Genomic DNA, 16,673 nt, shown 5'->3' on the forward strand with positions numbered 1-16,673 from the left:
ACTATCCCACCACTCGTTCCCACCATTGCAACTCCTGTGTAGCCAGGATCTACAGTATTGCTGGTTAGACAACTCACAAATTAATTAATTGTAAAACTGTACATTTTCCTATTAAATAAAAACACTACTGTAAATTATGACCGGACACAAAACAAGTGTTTTAATTTTTACTGTCCAACTAGTTTATTTCAAATTCTGTTAGGCCCCAGACTGTTAAAATTTCAATTTACGATCCCCAATTTTGTAGACGATAAATATTGGAATACATTTTAGTAAGTAACATGGCCTTTTTTCATCGTATTATGCAGGCCATAAATAAATAACAAACAAAAAATTCAAACGCAAAGTCAGCTGACAACTGCCTGTCAATCCTTGAATAAAAATGGCGCTTCTAGCTAAGGGCAGAGGGATCGTATGTCCATTGGGTCACAATGTGAGGGGCATATACGGCACTTGCAGGACAGGGAACCGGGATCTGGTGGGATACGGTACTAACGGCTGCGCGAATTACAAGGACGATGCACACTTTCCGTTCCCCGCAGTGAGGTTTAAAGAGAACACGAGGGATATTTGTGTAAGTACTCACCTAAAGAAGTAGGTAAATAATTACAATTAGAATTCAACACAAACTAAGACTTGGAATTCAAAAGAAACATTAATTTTTGGCTCTTTCACGACAGTGCCAACAGGTTCTGTCATGATGACGTTACCCACATGACATCTAAGCATGACAATAACAACAATAAACACAAGGCACAGGAAGGTAGGATACTAGATACAACATCCCAACAAAGCAACGGCAATGGAACCAGGTATCCGTTTAGATTTCAACTCGTTATCAGAAACGCCAACCACTTTAACGCCAGTATGCTTGCGCGAAGCAGCAAATCGAACGCACAGCATTGAATAGAGCTCTGTGATTGGTTCGTGTCAATCAGGTCAGGTGGGGATTCTTGGATGGCTTAAACATGGAGTGCAGGTGCGGTTTTGTTCCTTATAAAAAACCTTTCCTTAAACCTCGATAAAGCACCTGATGTCGTGCCCTGAGTGCCCAAGCAACTGCACTCAGGAGGATTTGATGAGTGCTGCTGACAACGCCACTCTTGTGGCGGAGTTTTGGGCTGACACTGTGTAGGTTTGTTGTCGACACGAAAAGAAGTAGATTGGTTCGTGTGTCACCCTGTGCGTCCACTCGCACAGTGAGACCTCATAGTAATGTTTACGGGCGTAAATGTAATCGTTGAGGGTTGTCCTCCAGGCTCTCCGCGAGAAGGAGAAAGGCGACTGGAAGCAGCTCTGCTGCGAGGAGAAGAAGGCACTCTACCGCGCGTCCTTCTGCCAGACCTTCAGCGAGTTCCAGCACCCCACCGGCCAGTGGAAGTTCATACTGGGCTGCGTGTTCATCACCACCTCCTTCACCTTCTGGTGTGCTATGTTCGCGCACTATTACGGTTCGTGGTTATTGGTTTCTTTTACAACTATAACGTCCAGTTTCAGTTGACACACATTGACTAATATTCTTTTAGAGTAGCACTCGACTCCTGTTCCACAATACTACATCTCTTGTTTCTACTGAAATTATACCCATTTGCCGAAATTATACGTGAAGTACGTATAGTTACATGGTTTTGTAACTTCAAGTAAGACGTTTTGAGCTGGACGTCAGTCCTCCGTTTTAAATACCGCACTATCATTTTTAATCCAACGCCATTAAAAAGTCGTGGTTCATCAAACGGACGACTAACGTCTTATTAGATAGTCTTACGGGTCACGCCAACTATATTCTCAGAGGCTAGGTTGAAGTACAACAGACGATGGCAAATTAAGGCAATGAGGCATCTTGTGTGGTTGTTATAGGTGCTAGTTCGTAAGAAAAATGGTGCTGTCGACTGCTGTAGGCAAGGTTCGGAACCGGTTTGAAAAATAACGGTTCAACGATTTTTGCATCAATTTCGTTCCGAGCGTAAACGTTATTCATTTCGTTCTTTTACCGAAAACAACGATAAAGCCTCGCTGCCGGAGCCTTGACAGTAGGGGTACATATTATTATCGTCTACCTATCTTTTTATCATCTGCAGTGAACGAGCCGCTGCCGGTGACTTTGTCCAAGGAGTACCAGAAGGCGCAGCTGCGCCGGATGCTGGAGATCCGCACCAACCCCATCGACGGGCTGTCCTCCAAGTGGGACTACGACAACGACCGGTGGAAGGTACTGATCGGGGATTCCGGAGGGCCCATTATGTGTTGTAATAAGTACGATTTTGGGACAAAAACGTATAGTTTCATCATCATCAGGCCATTTAGTCTCCATTTCAGTTCAGATGGACGACGCTCTAAGGCTGGTTTTAGTGTCACGCGGACTGTCATTGCGGATCGCTCCGCACAGCCGATCTGTATGAACTGCTAGGGAGAGAGCGGTTCCTCCGGACCGCATTACTCTTAAACGCTCCCTAGAAGTTCATACAGATTGGCCGTGCGGAGCGGCAGCCTAAATTACCGTTGCAAAAGGTAGTGTTTGTCCTCCTAACTCCCTACGATATAGCCCGATGGGTTGAGGAAGCCTTGTATTCACAATTTCTCTGTTAGTCGCCAAACAAAGGGAGTCTTTGTTCACTTCTCCACAGCAAAAGGACGACGCTCTTTCTCTAATTTACCAAAGGCATCATAAAGGTAGCAGGAAGGCACTGGACGCAGGCCGCTACCAACCGGGCAACATGGAAAGCATTGGGGGAGGCCTATGTTCAGCAGTGGACGTCCTATGGCTGAGATGATGATGATGATGATGAAAAAGTAGCATTTGGCGTACACTCCCCTAGCCCCCACGCTGGCCAGGCGGATTGACGCCTGATGTTCGAATATTTCTTCTTTGGCCGCCTCTTACGACCATCGACTGAAAAAAGGATGGAGTGGATCCAAACTCTGCCGTAACCACACATCAATAACCGATCATGGAATAATGTATTACTTTGTATTGTTTCAGTACTGATCCCGTGGCTCTACTAAAGCTTCTGTGATCATGGCAGAACATTAATTTAATCACTTATTCTTAAGTTTTTTATCGAAACTCCGAATCTAGTTAATCTGCTTCTAAATTCTTTTTACAACAATAGTTATGACCTTCAACTGCAGCTGTTGGGTTCCAAATTGTTACTTTTGAAAGGAGGGCACAGGTTGACTCTTGAACTAGATTAGTGGTTATTATAGTTTATTGAATTTATGACGATTGTACTGGAAAGAAAATAAACTTCTGTTTGTTGGAAACATCTTTTTTAATTGAGTAACATTAACATCCAATCCTAGAATCTACATTAGCGCAAATAAGAGGGTAGGTACTAGGTACACACATTTTTATAAGGGGTTTTAAGTTAGTTAGATTTCTAACTAGGCACACAAGTAGAGTCAAACAGCTTACAGCAAGTCAACCAGACCACTTGTTTTTTTTAGTCATAAAATTCACAAAAAATCTAGATTTTGTGTGGTACTAGATGATGCACAACCTGCATGGAACAGCAAATCTCAACTCTCAGAACGACAAAATACGAAACCTTAGCTTTGTAATAATTTCCAGAAGGCAAATTCATAACCAATAAAATATTTATGCACATTATAATGTAGGCGAAGTAATATGATTCGATGATTGCAGACCACGACGGCAGACCAAAGTTCCATGATAGAAAATGGCAAGCAAAGTGAACAAAATCGTTGCACTGATAGTTATTACTGTAGGTTTTTGTGGGAGGAATAATGCTCACGTAGAAGCCTGGAGTCTTTCGGAAGCATCGTCTGACGAGAGTAAGTAAAAATTGGTAAATAGAAGCAAAAAATGTGGTTCGTAGTAGGTAACAGATACTTCTGCGGCCCAAGTAAATGTAAGATTATGATGGAAAGATAAATGATGATGAGTGATGATGAATCTGGGGACAATGTTCCGACCTCGTCACAGTAAAATTTTGCCTCCAACTAGATAATCCAGAGATTTATTGACCGAAGCTAACGTATTTATAACAACTTTGTTAACAGATGACGTAAGACTAAATCGACGGAGTTTGTACACGAGGGAGTGGCAGTACGAGGGACTCCCTATAGAGTTTCCAAACAGGCGTTCAGTTCAGAAAGTGGCGGTATATGATGAAACTAGTAAGTAGCCAATGATTTCTATGAAATCCAGATAAAAGAGTGAACTAAAGATGTATAATATTGTCCGTTTGTTAAATGACGTCCACTGCTAGGCAAAAGCCTCTCCCAAGGATTTCCACGCGTACCTACCGGAAAACGCAGCGCGGGACTTCCATCCACAAGGTGGACCGACGACCTGATAAAGGTAGCAGGAAGGCGCTGGATGCATGCCGCTACCAACCGTGCGACTTGGAAGTCATTGGGGGAGGCACATGTTCAGCAGTGGACGTCCTGTGGCTGAAATGTTGATGATGATGATGAAGGATTTCCATATCGACCAGTTCTGCGCTGATGCTTCCCACGACTTTGACTAAATCGTCTGTCGACGGAATGGGAGAGGACAAAGTTAGTGCACAATGTGACAGGAAGGTACACCAACATTTAAATTACTGGTGGTTATGCGGCATGATTTACCAAACGTAAAACATCGCGTTTAGACATCAGAACAGACGACAAAAAATATTTCTAACTGTGACTGAAAGATTGATGACTCCTTTCCTCTCCTTCAAATGAACCCTTGTTTCCAACAGCAACAACAACAGCGAACCCGCCCATCGACCCTCGCTACCGCCGCGTGTACAACCCAGACGAGGTGGCGTCCGTGGTGGACCACCCGTTCATGGCGGCACTGCTGGTCAACAAGCAGCTGTGGTGCGGCGCCGTCATCATCGACAGAGACACTGTGCTGACCGCTGCCCACTGCTTGCAGCTGTAAGTATCTGACACCTGTAGCTTCCACTGCGTATACAACTAGATGAGGTGGTGTCCGTGGTGGACCACCCGTTCATAGCGGCTCTTCTGGTGAACAAGCAGCTGTGGTGCGGCGCCGTCATCATCGACAGAGACACTGTGCTGACCGCTGCTCACTGCTTGCAGCTGTAAGTATCTGACACCTGTAGCTCCCAATGCTTATACAACTAGATGAGGTGGCGTCCGTGGTGGACCACCCGTTCATGGCAGCTCTGCTGGTCAACAAGCAGCTGTGGTGGTCGATAGAGACACTGTGCTGACCGCTGCCCACTGCTTGCAGCTGTAAGTACTGACACTTTTCGCCACTGCTGTGTATACAACTCAGATGGCTTCAAGATTCATGGCGGCTCTTGATGCTGTGATGCGGCGCGGCGCCGTGATCATCGATAGAGATATTGTGCTTATGGTGAATCTATACTACTTACTATTAATTAATTGCTTCGTAATTTAAAAGGTTTGATCTTGTCGGTGGAGAAATTTCCACTCATTCCTGAGCTCTGCCAGCTCCTTCCTTCAACTCTCTGTACATACAGTCTGGTGATAACTTTTTCTTTCAATTGATGTATGTTCTATGTACGTACTTCTCCCTCTTATACCTTTAATCGGGCCTTCCAGATTTTATTCAAAATTAATCTGTCACGATAATGATGATCCTGACTTCTTTGTAGGCAATACAACAACAGATTCTTCCGGGAATACGTCAAGATGCTTTCAGTCCGGGTGGGCTCAACCAACGCCACAGCTGGAGGAGAGGTCCTGAGGGTGGTGGAGATCTTCTTCCACCCCAACTACAAGCCCCAGACCCTGGAGTTCAACTTCGCAGTGGTGAAGCTTCACAAGAACATGACGTTTGGGAGACACGATCTGATCGCTGATATGGTGCCGTATTCCAAAATCAAAGTCGTTCCCGTCGATAATGTGATCACGTTTCTGGGATGGGGATCAGTATTGGTAAGTTAATTGGAAGTTAAGATAGACAGTAATCAATGGAATGAATCTGATCTTCCCTGCCCTTTTGTCCCTATGTCTGAGTCGTCAGCCTGGAAATGAGCTCCCGTGACCTAGGTACCTGCAAATCTTTAAATAGACTTCGGACGCAGGTCGGCCGTAGTAAGGACAATCTGTTCAGGAGGGGATTCTTGGATAGCTCAAACTTGGAATGCAACTGTGCAAGTGTGGTTTTGTTTCCCAGTCGACGAAGCACATGACATGACGCCGTCCCCTGCGTGCCCAAACAACTGCACGCAGGAAGGCTACTTTAATTAAGGCTACTGACAACGCCATTCTTGTGGCGGAGTTTTGGGCTGACGCTGTGTCGGTTTGTTGTCGACACGACAAGAAGGAAGAATGGAATGAATGAAACCTAGACGTGACAAAAAATTTAACAAGGCGTATAGTATAGCCTATCTGCCCAATAATTGCAGGAATAGAAAGACATTAATAAAGTAGTCGTGGATGGACAAATGCTTATAATTTGAAATAACTTCGCATTTCGCCAGGGTCACGGTGGGAACGGTGGGTCAGTCCTGTTACAGAAAGTAGAACTGCCAGTGTACGACCTAGCCGATTGCCAGGAAGTTTACGGAAGGTAAAATCCTGCAGTTTGAAGCATGAAGTTGTTATTTTGATGAAGATCAGTAAGAATGAATTGAATTGAATTGAATTTGAATTTAAAAAATTATTTATATTTTCCCCAGGAATCTAGTATCAAGAAACAACTTCTGTGCCGGTTACATTACGATACCTAAAAACGTGTGCAACGTAAGTGTATTTTAAATCAGTTCAATTAAATCATTACTTTGCTGATCGTGCAGCATTTTGCAGCAAAATTTAGGTACAATCCGTTAGATCATCATAATTGTGTGATGACCAATCCTAAATAAAGGGTCGTATGATCGTATCTTGATCGACATTGCAACTTTTATATGACGACCTAGGGCCTATTATGGAATATCCTGCAGCGCATTGTCATAAAACGATCTTCTATACAGCGTCTCACCTAAGCATTTGACGTCCTCTTTACCAAAATCTCATCTACCTCTTGTCTTAAAAATTAAAGAGTCACGTCTACTATTTCTTAGAGACCACGTCGATTACTGTTCCTTCGAGATCATGTCGATTGACGACTAAAGCTCGGTCTGTGAGCACGTAGAATTTTGTCCAATGACCCCAAGCTACCCATCCTTATCGCTCGCGCGTAATTATATTGCTGTCGCGACTGTGCGACGGGCGCCCGCAGTGAGTGTGCGAGCGCGACAGCAACATAATTACGCGCGAGCGATAAGGATGGGTAGCTTGGGGTCATTGGACAAAATTCTACGTGCTCAGACTATACATGAGGCAACTTCTGTTTATTGTCACCGCAGCACGACGCAGGCGGTCCAGCCATAATGGACGGTCAGCTGGTGGGCATTCTCTCGTTCTCCTCCAAGCGCTGCGACCAGCCCGACCACCCTGCGGTCTTCTCTACCGTCGGCGTCATCGCTCCATGGCTGGAGAAGTTGGGAGAGAAGAAAGTACAGCTTAGGTAAGGGTTTGTTGGAGAAGTATTATGTCTGGTAGCCGTGTGGTACTGGCAGTGTAGAACCGGAGCATGACCTTTCCCATGGATGACGTAAAAGAAGACAAATAAGAAGCGATGATGCGACTGACTCCCCAATCCGTCTGGCGTGGGGAGTGTAGGAGTCTTTTTGAATTACCTCTGGCAAATAAGTGGATTGTGCTCATTGATCTGGATCTAGATAACGCACACCGCTTGTCTCGAATCATATCCGATCGATCCAAGTTCTGGGGGCGTAGTGTGAGTTGACGTCAAACGCATTCGATGTCGACAGCTTAAAAAAGTGAAATGACGGATTGCATAGCGCCCCTAGGGGAAACTTTCAAGAACGAAAAGCTTCATATTTTTTTAACTTATGTAAACTCACACTAAGCCCTATGGACAATCCTATGGCTATGGCCATGGATTCACAAAGTTTGTAGTACCAAACATTGCACCCTCTGGTATTTGAGGTAGGTACAATCAATAAAATCTGTTTTTATTTAACTCTGTTGTTTGCCAGACGTTATTAGTGGTCCAACTAACAATTTCTTCCCTATCAACAAATGCAACGCTAAAATGTATTGAATCCATTTTTCTTCTCAGCACTTGCCAAATGTTGGTCTCGAAGCGCTGGTAGGGTAAAAAGATTATGAGACATGTAGAGGCTCCTTAAGAGCAAAATGACGATTTGTAAGAACTATTTATTAGTCTAAACAAATAAAGAAATTTTGACTTTGACTTTGACTTTGACTTTCTTTTACAGAAACTCGGCGATAAAGTCCCCAGAAGCCGTGCACCGGCAAACATAATGAAACACTAATTTTAATACATCAATAATATATTTCCTCTAATACTGTACACACCAGCTTCCATTATTCTACATTGCAACAACAGAAATAAAAACATTTATGTTTTAAAACTTTAATTTCTATTCAACATACAACATTGAATAACATACAATTTTATGAGTAGATATATTTTATTTATAAATATAATGCGTTCTTTAGCGGATCTTCAATTTACTTCGAATGGAATGATATCGAGCTGATTTCCGATACACACTTAATAAAAATTACATTTTCAACAATGATTATTAGACAAAGCCAAGCTAATTTGTATTATGTACAGCGGAACTGGTAGCCATCTTGTTTTCGCGCGCATTCCCATGTCAGAATGACAGATGTCACGCTCAACCAATACGTCACTGCCGCGTTAGTGCCTATCGATTAAAAACTGAATTATCATAACATTAAAGACTATATTTGTGTACCGCAGTATTGCAGCAGATTTTTTATTTAATAATATTCGCTTATTCTAAGCGGTAGTTGACGTGGAGCTCAGGTTTGATGTCGTATACCAAGCTGAGGATGTCTTTGATCACCTGAAAAGAAAAACCATAACATTATTAACTCACCACTTTAATTCTAAAAGAAGGCGTGGCATTATAAATGTTATCCGTCTCTCTCACTCAGCTGGACACACTGCTATGACTGCTATGAGTGAGCGAGACGTTAACAGCCAAGCCTAATAAACTGTTCCTTGGCAAACATGCAATCAAGCCAAATCCAAGTCATGCAATAAAAAAAACCGTTTAATACTGCGAAGAAATATCGGCAAAAAATGCGCCAACCATGCATGATGTTTAAATGTTTGAAAAAAAAAATATGTAAGAAAAACTAACCATGCTGCTAACTTCTAAAGCACATGAAATTCAGATGATTCAGGCTGTTAGTGGAAAATTTAATAATAAAGCGTACATATTATAAAAAAAAAAAGCATCCAGAAACAACAAAGACACCAAAAAGAAGAGGTAGATAGAAAACCGCCAAATAAAGTGTATTTTTTTTCTTATTCTTCAAGAAAATATGTATCGATAAACGCAGTTTTGTTCTTAACTTTCTTTCCTTTTTGAAACCATTTTCAACAGTGAATTTGTCATTGGTGCTCATGGAAACAAATTAACTTTACAAAAAAGCCGGTATTCTGTACCATTATTGCAAATAATCTCTAAATCTATGTTATGCAACATACAACTACTAAGATCTCCTTATCTTGCAGCAAATCTGTTAGTGTCCCGATTGATTGTACGATAAAAACATAATCTGGTGATCGACACACGCGTGAAATTGTCATGTAGTAGACGGGAAACGACTTTATGTTATCACGAATTACGACTGCACGACACGAATAACTCATAATATTCGAATCCCTTTCGCATCTGGAGACTTCATTTGTGTCATTTTAGGGCCTAAAATTTAGGCGATCAAAATAAGCATGTAATGAAGTAATATTAGTTAATGAGTCAGATTGAATGCATTAAATGCTAAAGAAGAAACCTAAAGAAGCTTACATACCCCTGCTATATAGAAATTGTCGTTAATTCTCCATATAAATTAATTCAATTGCAATAAAACAGATAGTTAAATAAATACACAAAGCACATGACAGTACTCGTATATGATCTACAGAAGACAGCACATCAGGCTTGACACAGTTGCGTCTTATCTCGTTATAATACAGGCTATTTTGGAACAAAAATATAGTCTGATGTGCTGTCAACTGTACCTTGATGATGTAACACACAACCTCCTGGTAATTTAAGCACATAGAACAAAACACATGAACGTAAAAGTATAATGTAAAGATCGTTTCATCCACGAAGACGCGCCCTTTCTTCGGCTAATGTTTGAGTGTTATCGGTACACGCTAAATTAGCCATGAGTGCACACGCACGGATTAGCAAGCTGAAGAGACAGTGGGCAGGGCACATAGTACACAGAACTGACGGCCGATGGGGCAGCAAGGTTCTGGAATGGAGGCCGCGTACCGGAAAACGCAGCGTGGGACGTCCACCCGCAAGGTGGACCGACGACCTGATAAAAGTAGCAGGAAGGCGCTGGATGCAGGCCGCTACCAACCGTGCGATGTGGAAGTCATGGTGCAGTCCTGTTGTCCCCCCTGGAGCCAACAGGATTTCGTAATCCTGTTGTCCCCCCTGGCTAGGGGAGACAACAGGACTAGATTTTTAATCAATGATTTGAGGACTGTTGTCCCCCGGGAGGCCTATGTTCAGCAGCGGACGTCCTGTGGCTGAAATGATGATAATGATGATGCACACGCACACTACAATAATGACGCTCGGAATTCTCGGAACAAACTCTCCGCACCCCGCGCTTTCCTCGCCCAAAAATGTTTGGGGCGCGTCTTCGTGGATTAAATCTATAAATGGCTATAGAATAGTGATTACGTATGTACCGCCTCCTTGTCATTTCTCCATGTGTATTTTTACGGCAACTCAAGCATTATTAGAACAAAACATGTAAATAAACAGCTGTGGAATAGTGATTACATACCGCCTCCTGCTGTGCCTGTACCATCTTGTTCATCTCCTCGATCTTCACCTTGGTCTCGGCATCGATCTTAGCTGCGACGCCCTCCCGTGTGCCCATGTGCTAGAAAAACGCATTTATTTTAATAAAAATAGACAATTTAACACCATTCCCCAATAATTCACAACTTTTCTAAAAAGACAACATTCTGGTCTTAAAAACTTAATTAATTTTAAATTACCTGTAAATTACGATTTTTGGTCGCATTGTTATTAAAAAAAGTCATTTATTTGAGTTGACAAAATAGTGACATCACTTGCTTGTAGTGCCATACAAAATCGATGGGAGAGTTTCGTTTTGACAGTTTTAAAAAGTACCTCAATTGATTATGTGCATGTGGATTGAGTGATCCTTGCTTCAATCTTAACAAAAATCGAGGAAGTTTTACTTAAAATATGTTAAAACATTGCGATGAAGTTTAAAAATTTGTTAAACCTAAGATAAAAATGTTATGGCCAATAAATAGGAGCACTCATACCGCACGCTTTAAGAAAACGTCAACATGTTTATTTCAGAAAATAAAGCCTTTCCACTTCTTTTTATAGTATTGAAAAATTGTTAAGAATATGTTAAAACTATTAACAAATTCAGAAATTCCTTGCACGTCCCGTTCCAAAGTTATGACGATTATTTAGGATCACTCACACCGCACACGGGCCGTATGAGTGCTCTTCAAAATAATGACTTTTTATTAATAAATACGTTTTATTTCTGTTGGGAAATGTGTGCAAACTGACGAGCGAATTTGTTAAAGAATAAGTGTGACAAAACTTAAAAGCTGAAGGAAGAAATTAATCTTTATTCTTTCCTCCAATATGCCGTGTGAGTGATCCTTACTTTTACCTCTATCTGCTCATATGTAGTTCGTAGGCAGACTGAGATAGTATCTAAAATTGTTAATTGTTTTTAACAATTATTTGGCATATATTTTGCTTTTATTAAGGTCATAATTTAAGAAATATCAGGCTTAGATGATTCCTAAAGGAAAATGTTGATTAGGGTACGTATGATTTTTTTATTTTGAGAGACTGTTTCGATTCATCAGAAGTTTACATGTGAGATTTAATAATATTATTTTATCGTATTTTATAGTCCAACCAAAAAAAAACAGTTTTGTTGAGAAATCTGTAATTTATTTAAATAAAACCGTGAGTATCTTTCTCAATTCATATTACAAGTCAAATTTGAATTCAATCCTATAAACAATTGTAATGTTTCTTTATTTCTATCATTCAAGATGTAGGGGTAAACCACTAAAACTCGCGCTACTGCCGACCGCGGCGACGGACGCCCCCCGCGAGTTTTAGCGGAGGCCCCTAAACCTACTACATATTAGATTGCATTGGTTTTGCATTGTCACGTCTGACGAATCGGAACAGTCTCACAAAACAAAAAATCATATTATGTACCCAATGATATTATATAAAAACAAAAGCAGATATGTTATAAGCGCTCGCGCTGTGAATACTCAAATACGTCCCAATTGGGACGTCTTGTGTTTAGTCTTCGTGTGGCCTGCGTCGTGCGCAATCGCGTGCGTACCACACCGTAAGTTCCTGTGTTCTTACCAAAATAAATTAAAAATGCCATCGTGTGTGTTTCGAAAGTGTACCAATTATGACTCTAAAGTAAAAAAAATACAAGGGATCTCTCTTACCACATGTGATTATGCAAAATTATTTAGTATTTATGTTTTCAATTATTTATGCAAACAATCAAGACGCCATGCGCCATGTTCAAGTTAAGAAAGAGAAAGCGATCTTGTTTTGACGTTAGAGCGATAAGGATGCGTGCGCTGCGGACATAGATTAGTTAGTGCAGAATCGTTAAAACTATAGCTATCTCTTTCATTTGCGTGCTATTTCGTATCTTTTGTTTCACTTATCAGTTACATTTGTCAATATGTGCAATTTGGAATAGCTCGGCACGGATTAAAATCGTAATTTCTATGAACGTAACATATCTATAGTTCTATAATAATAATATCATTGTATGTACCCTAATCAACATTTTCCTTTAGGAATCATCTAAGCCTGATATTTCTTAAATTATGACCTTAATAAAAGCAAAATATATGCCAAATAATTGTTAAAAACAATTAACAATTTTAGATACTATCTCAGTCTGCCTACGAACTACATATGAGCAGATAGAGGTAAAAGTAAGGATCACTCACACGGCATATTGGAGGAAAGAATAAAGATTAATTTCTTCCTTCAGCTTTTAAGTTTTGTCACACTTATTCTTTAACAAATTCGCTCGTCAGTTTGCACACATTTCCCAACAGAAATAAAACGTATTTATTAATAAAAAGTCATTATTTTGAAGAGCACTCATACGGCCCGTGTGCGGTGTGAGTGATCCTAAATAATCGTCATAACTTTGGAACGGGACGTGCAAGGAATTTCTGAATTTGTTAATAGTTTTAACATATTCTTAACAATTTTTCAATACTATAAAAAGAAGTGGAAAGGCTTTATTTTCTGAAATAAACATGTTGACGTTTTCTTAAAGCGTGCGGTATGAGTGCTCCTATTTATTGGCCATAACATTTTTATCTTAGGTTTAACAAATTTTTAAACTTCATCGCAATGTTTTAACATATTTTAAGTAAAACTTCCTCGATTTTTGTTAAGATTGAAGCAAGGATCACTCAATCCACATGCACATAATTGATTGGTGGTGTCAACATGTCTATTGTGTGTGTTGTGGGTTCGATTCCCACCGGGCAATTAGTTGTTAGAAAAAATAATGATTTGTAATTGCCGCAGTATGTAGAACTGTTTGACATATAATTTAGATATCTGAGTAAATTATCTTGATTTTCACAGTAGAAATCTTAAGTTATAGTTAATGTATTTTACAGAAATACCTCATAAAAATTGATTTTTTAATGTTATAAAGAAATTAAAATAAAACGATTAAGTATATGAGAGTAATACAATTTATAATAATCTTTATGTTAGTCTATTGCTATAATCAATAGGGCACCAACATTGCCACATCCAGGTAACCACCATGGCACCAAGTTATCTAAGGGTGGATTCGACCAAACAAGAGTAAATATTAATCTTAGAATAAATCGTCAGTTATTCGACATTTTGACATATTTCCCATACTGAAACTGTCAATGTGCCAGTTATACCAGGAGTTGTTTTCGGATAAAAGTTTGGTCAAATTGGGCGTTAGTGTTATCGATCAAAAATTTATAAATTGAAAGTGACGTTGTACTTCCTGCATGAAAACTCTTTTGGTAAACTGAACATTAATGTAATATTCATAAGTCTTGAATTACCTTGGCTTCGAATTCCTTGAACTGCCTCTCGCGTTCCTGTCTGTACTTCTCCACCTCATCCTGAGCCTCCTCCTTGGCCTGCTTTAGGCGTTTCGCTTTTCCTGGAAGGAGACGAATATACTTTAGTATTCTCTGTTACAGAAAATATACAATAATATTAACTATGGACAAAGATCCATAGGTCAGGGGATACGTTTTGAATTTATCATAAAGTCTTATTATATTAAGGGCTTATAGTCTTATTATATTAATATCTTTTAGCTGAAGGATAAATTAGTAATTTTGATATATTTTCCATACTCAAACTGTCAATCAATATGCTAAACTTATTCTTCAGTTAAGTTATCCAACCAATGATTAAATAATCAGTCCTTAGAGGATTAAAATATAAATTACAGAACTAAACATAACATAAGTAAGCCACTACACCTGCTCTTATAAAAAAATGTGCAAAGCTAGGTACTGTCATAACCCTCAAAGATGTTGGAGTCAATTTGATGTAGGTACTATTATTAGGTGGCAGGCAGTGTTATTTATTTGATGGACAATCAGTCAGCTGATTTCTGTGATGCTAACTGATTAAACTATTTTTACCCGACTGCGCCAGAAGGAGGGTTATGTTTTTTAATCTTGATTTTCAAAGGTATTCATTGCCTGAAAGCAGTTGAGCATGTGAAACCAGAAGATATAATAGGAACAGTGATGAATCAGAACAGATGATATTGGAAGACATGACAAGAACACTTTTCAGTCACAGAGAGACATGGAAAATTATGTCATAACTACTTTTATATTGTTCTTTTCTAAGCCTGTCAGTCATGATAAGTCCTTTATGCTCATAAAATAGAGCTAACAATATCAACTGAATTTAAAGACAATACTTACTCTCATTCTAGGACTAATTTGAATGATTATCACATTTTGACTATTCTTTACGTACTGGAGTAGATAATCCCAGAGAAAACATGAAAACTGCGTACTACATGGTGCACTTATCTACAAGATCATACGCCCAAATTTAAGGAGGTGGTCCTTTGAGGTCATTTATTTCGATCATGTGATCTACCCAGCTTCATTGGTTGATCATTTTCACTCCTCCATGGAAATTACCTATGATCTAATGATACAATGAAAGAAGGGTATGAAAACATCTCACAAGAGTGAAGTGGAAAGACCCCAAGGGAAATGTGTAACAAAATACGCAATAAAACCACTTACGCTTTCTCGCCTCGGAGACTTTTTCGGCCGCACGCTTTTCAGCAGCCAGCAGTTGCTGGATTCCCTGTGTCTGGCTCGCCATTTGTAATACACACAAAAACTATGTCGAGCGAGAATCAAGACCGAGACACGAATCAATAGATTGATGCGTGATTGCGACGAAAGTCATATGATTGGTTTAGTTCCACCATGTTGTCACAAATGGCGCTGTCATCGGCTCGTGCCTATGCGTAAATGCATGAACCGGAACGTTATGCCACCTTCATATTTTGATAATTTTTAAGCAGTAATACAAAGAGAAATCAAATTAAATTATTTTATCTTTACTTTTTATTTTTTATCTATTTATATTAAAATTACTCAGTACACAATTTTTAAAAATACATTTTGGTTACGTAGTCAAAATAGCTTAGGTAAAACGAAGTACACACAGTGCAGTTGATGTGTTTTAGTTTTATTGTTATTCGATAGATGGCGCTTAGTTCGTACCATTTTAAAATACCTACTAATTAATTCTAACATTGATTTTATTTTCATACAGTCATTGCAAAGTTCAATTCTGTTCATAATTTTTATTTTAAAATTGAATGTAATAAATACCTACATTTAAAATTATGACATTGCTGCATTGTTATCAAAACGGCAACACTTGACATACGTCATGAATTTAGTCGCGGAAGCGGGAAATTTAGATTTTTTATTATTATGTACAGGTGGATTAATAAATTCCTAGTTTTATTAGGAAATGTTAAATATTATTAAGTTTTTTATCCTTTCAGGATTTATTTTATAAGTCCAAGTCATTATTTACCTACCTAAAAGCGTACAAATGTAATCTTTTTACACAAAACAATCATCCTTGAATTACCTATTCATAAGGAATAATTTGCATTGTCATGCATTGACTTTATAAGCCATCGCAAAAACGTGACATTGAAAAGTATTGTGTCAAGGAAGTTTATTAATTAAATTTATGATGATCGATCACAGAAAAAACTCATTTAACGCCTAAACAAGACTCCTGAATGATGCGAATGCGAGAGGGGAATGCTCGATCATTTGCTATTTCATCTTTTCTAAAAGAAGACATGAGACGGAAGATACCCTCCCCACCAAGAAGCTGCTCTGTAGTAACAAGCTTGAATGAAATCTACAACTAGAGAATAGTACATTGAGGACTTTGATCTTCACGCGCACTATCATAACCGTAGTACGCCAGAAATGTACGATGTAGCAAAGGTGTATTTGAAAGGCTCATTAATATTTCAAGTGCAAAATCCACGCCACGGGCTCGGCGTAACGT

At 39.6% G+C, this 16,673-nt stretch overlaps 3 protein-coding genes across 3 annotated transcripts; 2 read left to right on the top strand and 1 right to left on the bottom strand.

Annotated features, from left to right (window-relative positions):
* The first annotated feature begins 346 nt into the window (after positions 1-346).
* LOC135082731 (cytochrome c oxidase subunit 4 isoform 2, mitochondrial-like) lies at positions 347-3,261 on the top strand. The gene is made up of 4 exons (XM_063977508.1): positions 347-574; positions 1,259-1,451; positions 2,079-2,209; positions 2,981-3,261. Exons 1-4 carry the CDS (start codon positions 383-385, stop codon positions 2,984-2,986), a joined length of 522 nt encoding a protein of 173 aa, XP_063833578.1. The 5' UTR covers positions 347-382; the 3' UTR covers positions 2,987-3,261.
* A 562-nt stretch (positions 3,262-3,823) lies between these two features.
* Positions 3,824-8,326, top strand: LOC135083006 (trypsin-7-like). The gene is made up of 8 exons (XM_063977768.1): positions 3,824-3,863; positions 4,707-4,858; positions 4,909-5,054; positions 5,595-5,877; positions 6,426-6,514; positions 6,624-6,687; positions 7,293-7,453; positions 8,232-8,326. Exons 1-8 carry the CDS (start codon positions 3,824-3,826, stop codon positions 8,275-8,277), a joined length of 981 nt encoding a protein of 326 aa, XP_063833838.1. The 3' UTR covers positions 8,278-8,326.
* A 47-nt stretch (positions 8,327-8,373) lies between these two features.
* Positions 8,374-15,541, bottom strand: LOC135082732 (V-type proton ATPase subunit G). Its single transcript, XM_063977509.1, has 4 exons — positions 15,371-15,541; positions 14,153-14,253; positions 10,822-10,920; positions 8,374-8,849 (listed from the first exon to the last, which is right to left on the bottom strand). Exons 1-4 carry the CDS (start codon positions 15,450-15,452, stop codon positions 8,778-8,780), a joined length of 354 nt encoding a protein of 117 aa, XP_063833579.1. The 5' UTR covers positions 15,453-15,541; the 3' UTR covers positions 8,374-8,777.
* Positions 15,542-16,673: the final 1,132 nt, after the last annotated feature.

This window comes from Ostrinia nubilalis, chromosome 22 (assembly GCF_963855985.1).
Source record: "Ostrinia nubilalis chromosome 22, ilOstNubi1.1, whole genome shotgun sequence".
Taxonomy (NCBI): domain Eukaryota; kingdom Metazoa; phylum Arthropoda; class Insecta; order Lepidoptera; family Crambidae; genus Ostrinia; species Ostrinia nubilalis.